The 13,727-nt window shown below is 61.4% G+C and overlaps 1 protein-coding gene across 2 annotated transcripts in view; it reads right to left on the bottom strand.

Annotated features, from left to right (window-relative positions):
- S100A1 (S100 calcium binding protein A1) overlaps positions 1-3,331 on the bottom strand; it is a 5,998-nt gene extending 2,667 nt beyond the window's left edge. The window contains exon 1 of one of the 2 annotated variants that reach the window (XM_026658092.1): positions 3,217-3,331. Coding sequence is in view for 1 of the 2 variants with exons in the window: in XM_026658093.2 (XP_026513878.1) it covers positions 56-138 (83 nt within the window). In the remaining variant the exon portion in view is untranslated. Of the gene's footprint in view, positions 1-55; positions 791-3,216 lie in introns of those variants that run through there. The other variant, XM_026658093.2, reaches the window with a different exon arrangement.
- Between the last annotated feature and the right edge of the window lie 10,396 nt (positions 3,332-13,727).

The following is a 13,727-nucleotide window of genomic DNA, read 5'->3' as shown; positions in this document are numbered from 1 at the left end:
GCCAGACGGCCCAGCACTGTTACTCCAGTACTTTGTCCGAGTGTTACTCCAGTACCTTGGCTCAGTGCTGTGGAACACTCTGGTATATTTGCTCCTGAACCGGTGCCAGCCGTGGTGGCGCAGACGCCTGTAACCCATCCTGCTGCTTTCACTCTGCCCCCGGTGCTGATAAGGCCCCGGCTATCGGATGTCTCCTGGCGGCTCCGGCTGGACAATGGGAGCCGGCGTGGCGTGGCGGGGGGGGCCCTATCGGGTAACGGACCCGAGCCCCCCTCGGCCTAGCGCTGCATGTCTATATAAAGGCCCCTTGTCAAATTAAAAAATCCCTGCTTGAAAGGTTGCTGCGGTAACAGCGGAGCCAGGAAACCAGATTCCTGGCCCGGAGCTTGGCTGATAGAGCCGGCTCGGCGCAGCTCCTGTTACAGACATGGAGCCTGGGATCAAAGCCGCCCGGGCGGGCACAAGGGTGTTGCCAGGGGGAAGTGCCCCCTGGCTGCCCCCAGACCCACCCACAGGGGGAGCCCCAAGCTCTGATACCCCGGGGGCTGCCCCCATACCCGATCTCATGCTCAGAAGCAGGGTTGCTCATACCCCAGGGCCAGGGTGGGCTGGGAGCAGGGACTCATACCCCAGGGGCCAGCGTCCCTGGGGGAGCCAGTTCCACCCTCCCTGCCCAAAGCTCTGGGGATCGAGAGCCGCAAAAGCAGGGGATCCCCCCTCTCTCCCTCTGCTGCAAATACAGAGCCCAGGAGGGAGACTTGCCCTCCCCTCGCTGTCAGTGCTGGCCCGGCGTGGCTCTAGGGGGCGCCGTGCGGCAGGGAGTGGGGGTCGGTAGGGGGCGCTCTCCCCTCGCCGTCAGTGCTGGCCCGGCCTGGCGCTAGGGGGCACTGTGCGGCAGGGAGTGGGTCCATAGGGGGCGCTCTCCTCTCACCGTCAGTGCTGGCCCGGCGTGGCGCTAGGGGGCGCCGTGCGGCAGGAGACATTAATCCGAGTCCCTGAGCCCATGGCTCTGTTGCACAAGACCCGGGTGGAAACCGGCTGGCTGGCCTGAATTCCAATGCAGACACTAATTGGGGAACTAATCATATCCTGGGTCCCCACCTGCGGGCTCAGTCCCACACGGCATTGTTCTTCCCGGCCAGCACCGCCCCTGCATGCCACTGCAGAGGTGGCTGCATTTCACAGCCGGGTGAAACGCTTCTGTCTAATCTACTCCACTAGCGATCTGAGCTATTTATACCCCGCTCGGCCCCGAGGCCCCTCGGCACCCACCGCCCTCCATGTACGGCGCTCCGGGACCCTGCAGCTGACGGGCTCTCTAGCAGTATAAGACAACGTCAAAAACTCCCGGCACCCCAACAGGGTCTGAGAACGTCACCTCGACAGCCAGCTCGCGCCCCCCTGCCCCATAAAGCTAGGCCGCTGCCACTTGTACAAAGGGAGAATCTCCATTAGTACTAGAGAGTCTATGACACACAGCTGAGCAGGGGAGGACAACAGTGCACAGACCTGAGGCCCGGCTGGGCTGGGGGCAGAGCGGGGCCATGGCCCCTGCCTCACAAAACTTCCAGTTGAAGCAGATGAGCGAAGCACGAGGTGGCGCAGCCCAAACGGGGACAATATTTAGTTGCACCATTTAAAAAAGCGATAACCCACCCCCGCCACGTCTGTCATCGTCCCCAGCGGCCTCCCACCCATGGCTGTCCTACCCCAGCTCCGACACCACGGGGATGGGCAGCACCATGAGACTGCTGTTCCCCCTCCCCCACACCCAATCTGGACTGACAGCCCCCGGAGCCCCCCACCCTCCCTCTCCCTGCCTGGTTTGGGGTGTGGCATGGCCGGACGGGGTGGGGGCGGCCGGCTGGCATTTGGCTGGGCCACGCACCTTCCCCAAAGGGGTTTAAAGACACATCCCCGGGCTGGGAGCTGCATTGCAGGATTGACCCCGCTCCCTGGGCCTCCGGCTGGGGTCCGGCACAGGGACTCAGGCTGGGGCGCTGACCCCCATCTGGGGGTCCTGTATCATAGGGGGGAAGAACAGAGCCGATCCCCCCTCAGCGCCAGGCAGGACGGAGCCTCTCATTCCCCACACATCTGGGCTGGGAAGTCCCCTGGCCAGGGCAACCCAGCTGGGCCCTGCTGTGGGGCCAGACCAGCCTGGCCTGGCCTGGCCCCCCCCCGGGGTTGGGGGGATGGAGGGCAGGGGAGCTGTTTGCTGCCCGACACAGAGTTCGCACACTTGGCTGGTGCAGCTCCCAGTGTGGGCAGGAGTGGGGCAGCTGCTGGGGGGACGACGACTGCACCCTCTGGGTGGGAGGGAGGGGGCTGCAGCCGTCTGAGCCGGGGGGGGCAGGGGGCATGGGGGGCATCTCCCGAGTCTGTGGCTTGAATGAACTCAGCAAAACCCTAGCTCAGTCTCAGACCCTTTGGAGACTGGCCCCGGGCAAAGGAGAGGGAGCGGAGGGGGGTGGGAACTGCCCCTGGGAATGCCCCCCCCCCGAGACGAGGCCCCCTCAGTGCAGGGGGGGGTGCTGGCTATGGCAGCTGGAGGGTACACAAGGGGCTGGGGCCGGTCATACCCCAGGGCAGGGCCAGGGAGGGTGGGGAGCAGCAGTTGCGCGGGGGAGTCCTACCCCAGAGGCCAGGGTGGGCACATGCCGGGGGTCGTACCCCAGGGGCCGTTCACTCTCCCAACCCAAAGCTCTGGGGCTCGAGGGGAGCAAAAGCGGGGGGGGGTCCTCTTTCTCCCCGTGCTGCAAGCACAGCCCCCTCGACCCTCCTCTCACCCCCATTTACGAGCGCGCCCTCCTGCCAGCACTGCCCCCCGATTCATACCTGCCCCCCCCACACCCGCTCCCATCCCCCCCCCAAATGGGGCCGCAGTCCTGCTCCCCTCGGCGCCAGCGAGGGCTTCGCCTCACATGGGAGCAGGAGCAGGCCCGACCGCTCCGTGGGCCCTGCCCCACGCCAGCTCCACGGGTCCCTGGCTCATGGCACCCCCAGCCCACAGAAGCCATCCCCCCTCCAGCCCCACCAGCGAGCACCTGGCCAGCCTGAGCCCACCCCTGTGCTCCCCCGCCCCCAAGTCCACTGGCTCCAGTCACCCCATGGCGAGCGATAGCAGGATTATGCCCCCGCCCTTCCTTCCCCAAACCCCACGAGCCTGAGTGCCCCCCCCGCCTGTTTGCCTGGGAGCCGTAGTTAGCCACTTACTAGTGGGTGGGTGCAGGCTGCTGCCGGAGTGCCCCTGCCTGCTGCGTGCACTAAGCCTGAATGCCGCGGGGCCCCGGTCTCCTTCCCACCGCCCTCGCGTCCCAGCCCAGGTCCTAAGAAGGGGAACTGGCAGCTGGACAGAGCTGGGAGGGGGGGGGCGAGGGGCGGGCTCAGCCGGCACCAACAGCTGCTTTCTCTGCCTGGCTGGCAGGCTCTGCCCCCCGCTGGCACCCCTTCGAGCCGTTCCGTTTCTTGACAGAAAACTCTGGCTCTGTGTCCCGCTCCCTGCCTGGCGCCCGTCTGCAATGCCTGGTGCGGGGCTGGAGTTCCAGGGGCAGCCTCACGTAGGAGAACCTCTCTCTTGGGCCCCCCCGCCCAGCACCCCAATGCCCCCAGCCCTGCTCGCTTCTCTGGCCCAGACTGCCCGGCTCCCTGGCTTGCGGGACTGAGAATCAGGCCCCGGTAAGGGAACCAGATATGGGGCGTCGGCGTCTTCGCTAGGCCGGGAAGCGCAGGAGGAAATACCCTGGCAGGGCCCATCTGGTGCCGGAGACTGGAACCTCTGAACCTCGGAGTTACGACTGTCCGGCCAGGGGGCAGGATGGGGAGGGGAGAGCCCAGGCCAGGTGCCGGGTGTCTGGCAGCCGGCCGGGTGCTGGGGGTGGACACTCAGGCGTTACCCTACAAAGGCTGTTACCCGCTCCAAGCTGGAACGGCTGGCAGGCTCGGCTTAGAGCAGTAAAGCAGAGACAGGGACAGGTCTAGCCGTTAAAGCGCAGGTCTCCTGGGTTCCCTTCCTGATCCTGGGAAGGAATGCTGGGAGCTCTGGGTTCTTATGCCAGCTCTGCCACAGACTGCTTGTGTGACTTAGGGTGTGTCACGTCCATTTTCTGTGCCTGTCCCCCCCCGTGAAAGGTGATGATATTGAACAATGTTTGTCTAAACCCTTTGACCTGATGGGGTAGAGGATTATTTTAACACGGTGGTTTGATCTTCCAGATGCCAACTAATTAAAGTTCTATCCTGTTATTATTATTTTACAGATGGGGAAACCGAGGCACTTGCTGGTCAAATGACTTGCCCTCGGCCATGGAGGATTTTCATGTGAGGATTAGAACTTAGGAGGTTCTTGCTTCCAAGTCCTGGGCTCATCCCCACACCTGTCTCTGACACAGCAAGTTTACAGCGGTCCCGGCCTTTAGCGGCTGGATGGAGCTGGGGAAGAATGGGAGAGGACCTATGCCCTGGCACCGGAGGGGTGAAATTCCCTGTGTGCAGACGGGCCAGTGCCTGGCAAGGGGGACCCTATCACAACACACACACAGAAATGGGCTTAACTGCAGAGACACAAGGGGCCAGATCTGACGCCCACCAAAATCCCCCCATGCCCTGCCCCACCCCCTTGTCTGCATCGGGTTTTGGGTCAGTGCCTAGAACCGCAGCATAATTTTTACCAGACTAAGATAAATACTTTCTTAGGTACTTGGCTGGTGCCCCTCACTGTGGCATCAGAGTACCTCACAGTATTTAAGGCATGTACCCTCGCAACCCCTCTGAGGTAGGGAGTGCTAATGTCCCCGTTCTATAGAGTGGACCAAGGTCATGCAGGAATTCAGCGGCACAGCAGGGACTTGAGCCCTGGTTTTAGCGCAAGTCTGACGACGGTGCCCGATCCTCCCTCTCTGGTGCGGCCCTGAAAGCACCGAGCTGAGCGGGGAGCAGGGCCGCCCAAGGCTCTTGGATGACTCCTGATTCCCAAGTGTTTTAGCCCCAAAACCCCCTTAGGCGCATTTGAAAAATCTCTGCCTAAAATGTTCAACCTTCCAGGCCGGATTCTGACCTGGGCGTAAATCCTGACTCACCCCACTCAGTTCCAGTGGAATGTCTCTGGCTTTACACCAGGACAACTGAGCTCAGAATCTAACCGTGAACAAACACCCCCTTGTGCTGGGTCTCCTGGCTTCCTGGCCTCTCCCACGGGGATCCCGCCCATCAGGAGCTGTTGTCTAAAGCGCCTCCCAAGGGTGCAGCGCCCTGGCACATCGGCCTGGCAAAACTGCTGCAGAAACTCCAGCCCCGACATGTCCACACTGGCAGATCCCTGGGAGAAGCAATTATCAGTGTGAACTCGCGGGGGAGCTCAGCCTGACGTGCCAAGCAGGTTACGATATCTCAGAACAGGTTTTAGCCTCTGCCGTGCTACGCACTGACCCAGATAAACCAGTCACTCCTGTTGCCAGTGCCTGGGCTGGGTGAGCTTGGCTCGCTCCCCGATCAGTGTGGGGAGCAGCCGTCGCTGTTACGCAGCAGGATCCTAGGGGGGTGGTTGGACCCCCTGACCCACAGGGAGGTTTTGCCGCTCTGGGGTTTGGAGAGGAGACATTGACACATGTGTGGTTGATTTCAGGGCTAGCAGCCTCAGCCCTTCAGGGACGGTCAATCCAGCCAGCGACCTGGCGCCAAGGGCCCGATTCACCATTGCCCCCCGCACCTTGCCCAATCGTTCCCGCCCGTGCGAAGTGGCTGTAAAACGCAGCTCAGCTGGGGAGTGTTTTACACCCACTGGTGGAAATGATGAGTCAAGGTGCAGGCGCTGGAGGCTGGGGCCCCAATACACGACGCTCGTGCCGAATGCACAGTCCTGGGGCAACACTGGGACTGATCCTCCCCTCGTGCACACCAGCCTAGCTTTGCCCGCGTCCCCTGGCCGAGTTGCTGGCTGGCTGGGCTGGGTTCGGAGTGGGAGGGCAGTGCGGTGAACACACTGTGCCTTTGCGCTAGGTTTATTTGTCTCCTGTTGGTTTTCTTTTGGCCTAAATAAGCTGAACTGCCCCAGAAGCGCTCAGCCAATGCCGGGAGCCTGCAGGGCAGCAGAGGAGCTGGGGAACGGGCCAGGAAGAGAAGGAAAATTCCGTGATCCTTAGTAGACTCCTTTCCTCCCGAAAGGATCCCAAAGTGCTTTGCAGCACACGGCAGTGCAGCCCGCTCTGGGGTGGGACCCAGCAGCTGTTTGGCAGTCACACAGCACTGGGCTTGGCCGAGTTCACTTGCTCAGGTTTTAAACCCGGGAGGTTTGGAGAAGCTGACCCAAACCGCTAGAGCCCCGGGGGGGCAGGCTCATTCCCCCAGGCTGCAGAGGGTCATGAGAGGCTGAATTCTTTGTGGCTTTGGGGAACTTGAGTTCACATTCGACCTGCTGGAAAATAAACAGCCTGTTTGTGTATTTAGAAAACCCAGCCCAGCCCTTTCCCCAGAGTCCTGCTGGGCTCGAACAGACCCTGGATTCATGGCTGAGGGAAGCAAAACGATACAAAGCCGCTTTATTTATCCCCACCAGCCACAGCCCCCAAACACTGGGCAGGGGGTGCCCGTGTGTGACTCCAGGGCAGATGGGAGGGAATAATAATGTGATTTACTTAGCTCCTATCCTGCCAAAATCCCTCTGCAAACATCCCCTCGCTAGCCCTCCTGACAGCCTTAGAACTCAGCCCCATGTCCAGCTAGGGAAACCGAGGCACAGAAGGGCTTCCCCCAGGGCCAAACTGCGAGGTGGGCACAGAACCCAGGAATCCGTGATGCCCACCCCTGTGTGCAATCCATTAACCATGCTGCCCCTCCTCTTGGGGGTCCGACAGCTGTGCTGGGTGCATGCCCAGGGCAGCCACTGGCAACGGGAGCTCCCCCCAGGCCTCAGCCCTGCCTCGGCAGGACCCCCTGGCCCAGTCTCTGTGGCCTTGTCAGGCTGCTGACAGGCCCGACGCTGTGGGCGCTTGTCCATTGGAGCACGAGCGGAGACGACCAGGTCGCTGTCTCATCCCACCGGACGCCCACCTGCTGGCAGCCACGTTTCTGCCAAAGCTGCTTGCTCTGTACACGTCCCTCCGGCTGCTGGACTGGTATTGTGCTGCTGCTTCAGACCTGGGATCTCTACCTCTCTGCAACCTCAGCACCCTTCTCCTGTCCCTGGGGCCCCTGCTCCGAGCCCTCCCCTGGACCCCCTGTCCCATAAGAAACCAGCCTTGGTAGTTGGACAGCCTGGTCCAGTTTGCTGCCCCCTAGTGTCCTCCCCATCCAGTGTCCGGCTTGCCTGCCCCAGAGTATGTAACACCAAGCTCCCTCCACCTGGCACCGAGACCTCGCTCTTGGGAATCCCCGAGCACTGGTAGGAGGCAGGCCCTGCCTTGTGCTGGGCCCTGGCTCACAGCCTCTGCCTGGGTGCTTCCTCCCCTCGCTGCCCAGGAGTCAGAGAGGAATGCTCCGTGGGAGGGGAGATGGAGACGGGCTGGACGGGGCTGGGGGGATAAGGCTGTGCCTGCAGCCCCATTGGATCGGAAAAGCACAGGATGAAGTCCTGGGTGGGGTCCTAGGGAGCTCGCCCCCTACAGCCTGCTTTCAAGTCATGCAGGGAAAGGGCTTTCGGGCGTGGGGGGGAGGTGCCCAGCCCGCGACAGCCAGCCCCTGACCCTGGCTCGCCGGGCTCATGCAACTGTGGCTGTGTAGACGCCCAGTCAACCTGTGGAACTCATTGCCAGGGGATGTTGTGAAGGCCAAAAGAATGAGAGAAGTTCATGGAGCATAGGTCTATCAACGGCTATTAGCCAAGATGGTTGGGGTACAACCCCCTGCTCTGGGTGTCCCCAAACCTCTGACTGCCAGAAGCTGGGACTGGACGACAGGGGATGGATCACTTGATGATTGCCCTGTTCTGTTCATTCCCTGCGAAGCACCTGGCACCAGCCCGTCAGAGACAGGACTCTGGGCTAGATGGGCCGTTGGTCTGACCCAGTACGGCTGATTGCACGTTTTCAGGACAGGACACAGCGCATGCTGAAGGTGGCTTATATCCCCTAGCTCTTTCCCTGCCCCGATGGATGCATGGCGCCCCTGAGAATCGGGCCCAGGCGTCCGTTGCTGAATGAGGGGAGACAGGAAAGAAGAATGTTGAGACCTTAACTGCGTCATGCAGGGGCTGGTGCGGGGTAGGGGACGGCTGGTGTCTCAAAGCCCAGCTACTCCCCCTGGCCCATCACCTTCCCCTGGACCCAAGACAGGAGCTCCCCAGACAAGCCATCTGTCCCCATGGCCAAAAGGAATTTGTGCCAAGCTCAGAGACAGCACATGGCCCAGCTCTCCTGGCCCCGCCCTGGGGATGCCCTGAGGAGAGGGGAAATCCGGGATCTGGAGGTTCAGTCCCGACCCCCCGGGGTGAAGATTAACCTGGTGTTAAGCTGCACGCTTTCTGGATGGTGTCACTTCCCTCCCTGACAGCTCACAGCTTCCCCCAGGTCAGGTCCCGGGGTGCTGTCCATCCATTCCAGCAGTGTGATGGCATTACTCACGGAGGGTGAGCCCTGGAATCAGGGTGTCACTCATGTGAAAACCCGGTCCAGTCCCCTGGGACGCTGACTCACCTCCAGGGCTCCCGAGGCTGATCACCCTTTGTCTCCTATCCAGCGCCGATGTCACCGGCTGCTTGGAATGGGGATGAACTGGCCAAACTCGACTGCAGGTCCAGCATCCAGATGAGCCAGTGTGTGTGTGCGCGTGCGAGGTTTCTGTGTGGGACACAGAACTAGGCGTGTGCGCGGCTGGGTTTCCCCAGCCTCATGGAGAAGCTGAGCGAGTCCCGGCTCGGTGAAAAAGCGAGGCCTGAGCCCCGCCGAGGAGCGCTGGATCAGAGCAAGGCTCAGGATTTCAATTGCTGCTGGTGGCACCAGGAGCTCCCAGCGCAGCCAGGCCTCTGTCCTGGGTGCTGCCCATACAGAGAGCAGGAGACCGGCCCTGCCCTGAAGTATCTAAGCAGGCAAAGGCTGGTTTATGGTCCCTGTTTTAGAGGTGGCGACCTGACACCCCAAGAAACAGAGACTGACCCAGTGCCATACAGGGGGGCTGCGGCACAGCTCGAAATGGACCCCCCCTTCCTGAGCCTGAGTACAGGGTCCTTAGCTACATGACCACGCAGCCCCTTGCTGGCGACCAGCAGGATTTCACAGTAGCCATGGCCAGGGGCACGGGGACCGGGGGGAAGCTACAAAGCCTGACTGGGTGGATCACGGGGCCCGATTCTCCGTGGCCCTTCATGCAGTGCTGGCCCTTCCCCCCGTGCCGCGCGGGAGCGAGCGAGAGGAGCGTTCGGATCCGGGGGCATTTTGCATCCATGCGGCGCCAGCTCCCATCAGTCGCTCTTGGCTTCACTGCAGCGACGCGGATCGACCCCAGTGGCGGATCCCACCCAGGGCAGTGGGGGAACCGGCCCCCGCCTCTTGCCACCAGCGTGGCGCCCCCTGCAGGCTGCTGTGGGCTGAGTTGCAAGGTGCCGGGGGATCTTTCTCCAGCGCCAGGCGTGGGTGGGTGGGAAGGTGCGAGCTCTTGGGTGTGTGTAGCAGGGCAAGGAGGGACTGGTTGCTCCATTTCTTGATGACAAATGCTGGAAAATTTCCTGTGGTTGGAGTCTGGGTTGACTTGGGGCCGTGCCCCTCCCCTCGTTGGCCCAGGCTGTGGCTCTCTGCTGGGGCCCAGCAAATAGCCCCCCCACTAACATACCCCAGCCGCCGCCGTGGGCTGTGCCGCCCCTGCCGATCTCAGGCTGAGCGGCAGCTCCCCAGCCGCCTCCCTTCGCCGCCCACACGCCGTGAGCTGTGCCCCCTCCCACGCCACCTCCTCCCAAGGGCTGGATTCTGCTCCAAATGACTTAATCAGGAGGATTCCCGCTTTACCCTGGGGTAACTGGCATCACAACCCAGCCCGGGGCACTGCCTTCAAATGGGACATGTTCCACGGGGTGGGGGCGGCAGCCCAGGATCTCTGCAGGGCTGAATCCCCCCCTTTCCCCCCTACCCCCGGGTCCTTGTCACGCCTGCTGCCCCATGTCTTTTGGTGGCCTGTGGTCACCCCTTGCCTGGCACTCCTGGGCCCCTCCCAGCTGAGCCGCGCTGTCACCACCAGGACGGGCACTTTTCACCCTTCCCTCCATGGCTGGAGCTGGTGGGAGCTCCGGAAAGGCCGCCCGGCCTTGGGATCTCTGGCTACAAACTCCTCATTGCTCCAGCAAATCCCAGACGAAGTGACCCAGGCCACCTGGCAGGAGCCGGAGTACCCGCTGCCCCCACGGCCTGCCCAGAGCAGGGGCTAGGGGGTGGCATCTCCACACGATCAGCAAACAGCCTAGCGCCTGGTTTTGCCAACCTGTTTTCAGGTGCCGCCTCCTGGCCTTTCCCCTCTGGCGGGGCCCTGGGGGATTCGGAGGCCGCAGGAAGCAGTGAATATTTGCTAGTGGCCAGGGACTCCACCCCCTCTAACTAAGGGAGTTGGCTGCCGGGTGGGGCGAGGCCTCTGGTCAGGGCAATCTGGAGAAGTTCAAACAGGATGGACTAGCCGGAGAACCGGCCCCGCATTCCCATCTGGCGCCACAGACAGCAGCTCCCTCGGGTCGAGGTCTAGCCGCCGGTAACCCTCTCCCCAGGGTGGAGAGCTCCGAGGCACTGCCCACCTCCACTGAATGTGAGGTTCACCCGCGCGGGGCACAGATGACCCCCAGAGACGCGTCTCAGGCCTTCCCCGCAGATGACCCCACCCGAGGCGCTCAGTCCTTTAGCTCACGTTGTAGCGGCTCGTGCTTATGGTTGTAGCTGGGCAAAATTTTTGTGCAAAATCACTGAAAAATGCAGATTCGGGGCGACCAACACAATGGGTGAATTTGGGTCAATTTTGGCAAATTCTTTTGGATGAAAAGAAATAATAACTGGAACCATGGAAACGGTTTGACTTTTCCTTGGGATGTTTCATTCCGGACATTTTGTTCCAGTATTTCCCTCCGTTTTATTTAAGACAAATGTTGAAAATGCAAAGGCGACGTTTCATCTTAGGTCAGATGGGACGTGTCCGTCGACATAAAACTTTTTCTGTTTTGGGCTGACGCGAGAAAGTTTCCCCCTGATTTTTCCGACCTGCACCCACATGGAGCCCGAACCGCACGTGCTGTGTCTGGCTTTCACTCTGCAGCACCGGACTTCGAGCCCCGGAGCTCACAAAGAGGATGGTCGTTGTGGGGCCAGGACTGGGCTCATGCTCTGGAGTCAGTCTCAGGGAGGAGCAGTCCCTGCCCTCCAGAAATAGCTCCCAGTGAAGGCCTAACCCTGGGATCTGTCACTCTCTGAGGCGGCAACGCCAGGGCTTAATTTGTAATGAAAGAGGGGCTGGGGCTCAAGCAATATTTTACATTCATCACTGATGCAGCCAGCCCAGAGGTGCCGGGGCTCTGAACTGCCAGGCCCAGCGATGCCGGGCTCTGAACTGCCAGGCCCAGAGGTACCAGGACTCAGCCTTGGCACATATTAAACACGGGGCAACGCCCTCCCAGTCTAGTGTGCAGCTGGGCTCTTCTCTGCCGTTCTCCCTGGCGTGGCTCACTGTGGCTCATCTTCTTGCCGGGTGTCTGGGGCACCAGCCAGGCTGCCAGTTTTGAATTTCAGGGTTTAGTGATTTTCCCCTCCAAGCACTTGGAGGCCAACGAGAGGAACACTGTTGTTCAATCAGACCAGTCCTTTTGGCCGTTTCCCGCCAGGGCTCCCTTCGCCGCTGGGAACAAGGTGTGGAACAGGGCAAAGGCCCACGTTAGGGAGAGCGCGTTCTTCCTGAGCTGGAAGGGAATGCGTTCAAGCCAACGCTCCTCATAAATAACTGACCAACAAAGGGAAACGCTTGGGTAATTTGAACCCCCAAATTAACTCAGGCTAATGCATTTTTCAAAGCCTAATTTTAACAGCGGCGATTTCACAGAGTCCGAAAACAGTTCAATCCAAACTCTCTCAGGTTTGGGGGTCTGACTTTGTGCCCCCTGCTGGGTTTGCAGCCCATGAGACCTGGTGGCACCTGGCAAGAACCAGAGAGTGTAACTGAGTGAGTGAGGCCCAGGTGAAACTGACTAGTCACCTTCCGGCCCCGGGAGGCAGGTGAACTGCGAGAGAAGCAGATGCAGACTCAGAGCTGGGATCTTTTGAACAACCCGGAGGTTTTGGGGACTAGGTGGCAGGGAGCCAGGATAAGAACCGAGGGAAATTTGAATCCAGTGATTTAGGCCAGGCCTGTCATTAGCAAAAAAACAAGAAGGAAAAGCAAGACTGGGTTGCCTGAACTCCGTCCATCTGGGCTCGCGCTAGGGTAGTCAGCTGCCCGGGGAGGGGGTCGGTCACAGGGAAACACTGGTTGCCTTTTCTCCTCGCACATCCCGCTGCGTCACAAAGTGAAGCACAGTTTCCTGGTGCTAGTTCTTCCACTGGGTTTGCCAGGAGTCCCTGGAGTTAACTCGCTCCCATCCTCCCGTTTCCCTCGCCTCTGCCGGCCTTAGCCCTGCTCCACCAGACGCCTCGGTCTGTCTGTCCTTCTCTCTGTCTCGGGGCATGGGGTGGGCATTTAGATCCCTAGATCCCGCCTGGCTGGGACGATAGTACCGATCGCTCGCTGGGGTGGGCAGTGACTTGCTCTAAACTTCGGATGTTGACTGCAGAAGGGGGGGGCGGGTTGGGACGTGGGCGGCGTTTGTCCGACTGGAATGGGAAACACTACACCGCTCTGCTGAACTACTGGAGCGGTGAGCTCTGCCCCCCAGGGCTGGCTGCCCGCTCCCCCTCCCCGCTGGCCGGGTATAAAACCATCGCTAGGGGACCTGTCTGCAGCTTCCTCCCAGCAGCAGACCGGGGTAAGTGGTGATTCCCCTCCCTGATCTGGATTCGCCCCCTTCCGTCTCCCCAGCCCGGGCAGGGTGTTGCCCAGGGAGAGGTTCCTGGAATTGGGTGTGTTTGTGCGGCTGCTTCAGGGCCTGGGGCCTATGTGCTATTGAACTGTGTCTGGTTCCAAGAGGAGAGGAAAGTCTGGGGAGTGACGGGGAGTTCAGGAGCTGAGCCCCCCAAATCACCCTAACTCCCTCCCCCCCCGGGCCCCAGCAGCTTGGGCTGTCGCCTGGCTTCATGTCAGCCATCCCGTGCTGGGCCCCTGCGTCCGGGCAGCGGTGAGCTGGCCAGGAGAGCACTGGGGGGACGGGGGGCGCAGAGGGGTGGCACTTCCCTAAGTCCCAAGGATGGAGATGCCATGCCCCATCGCCTGCCCCCGGCACCGTGCCCAGCCAGCGAGGCTGTTGGTACCCCCCAGTCGGGCTGCCCCGGGCTGGACCCCTCCGCACACTGGGGCCCTTTGTCTGCCAGGCTGGCTCTGGCTGGAGATGATGTAACCATGCGGCTCTGAGCCAGGCTGGGTGAGTGTGCGCCGGTCAGCCAGCGCATCCAGCCTGGCCGGGAGACGGCCCGCAGTGCTGCTCACGCCCTGGCAACACCTGCCCACTCGGAACCGGACAGAGCCCCACCAAACTCATTGCACACGTTCCAGAGAGCCGTCCCGTCCCTGCTGCCATGGGCGAGAGGGGAACGCCTTGGTAACCTCCTAACGGGGCCGTGAGCCAGCCGGGCCCGCATCTATCTATCTATCTATCTATCTATCTATCTATCTATCTATCTATC

The sequence above is a fragment of the Terrapene carolina genome, unplaced genomic scaffold (genome assembly GCF_002925995.2).
Source record: "Terrapene carolina triunguis isolate 2854851 unplaced genomic scaffold, T_m_triunguis-2.0 Scaffold397, whole genome shotgun sequence".
In the NCBI taxonomy this organism is placed as follows: domain Eukaryota; kingdom Metazoa; phylum Chordata; order Testudines; family Emydidae; genus Terrapene; species Terrapene triunguis.
Note: the sequence above shows the minus strand (reverse complement) of the source record. Positions and strands in the feature narration are given on the sequence as shown.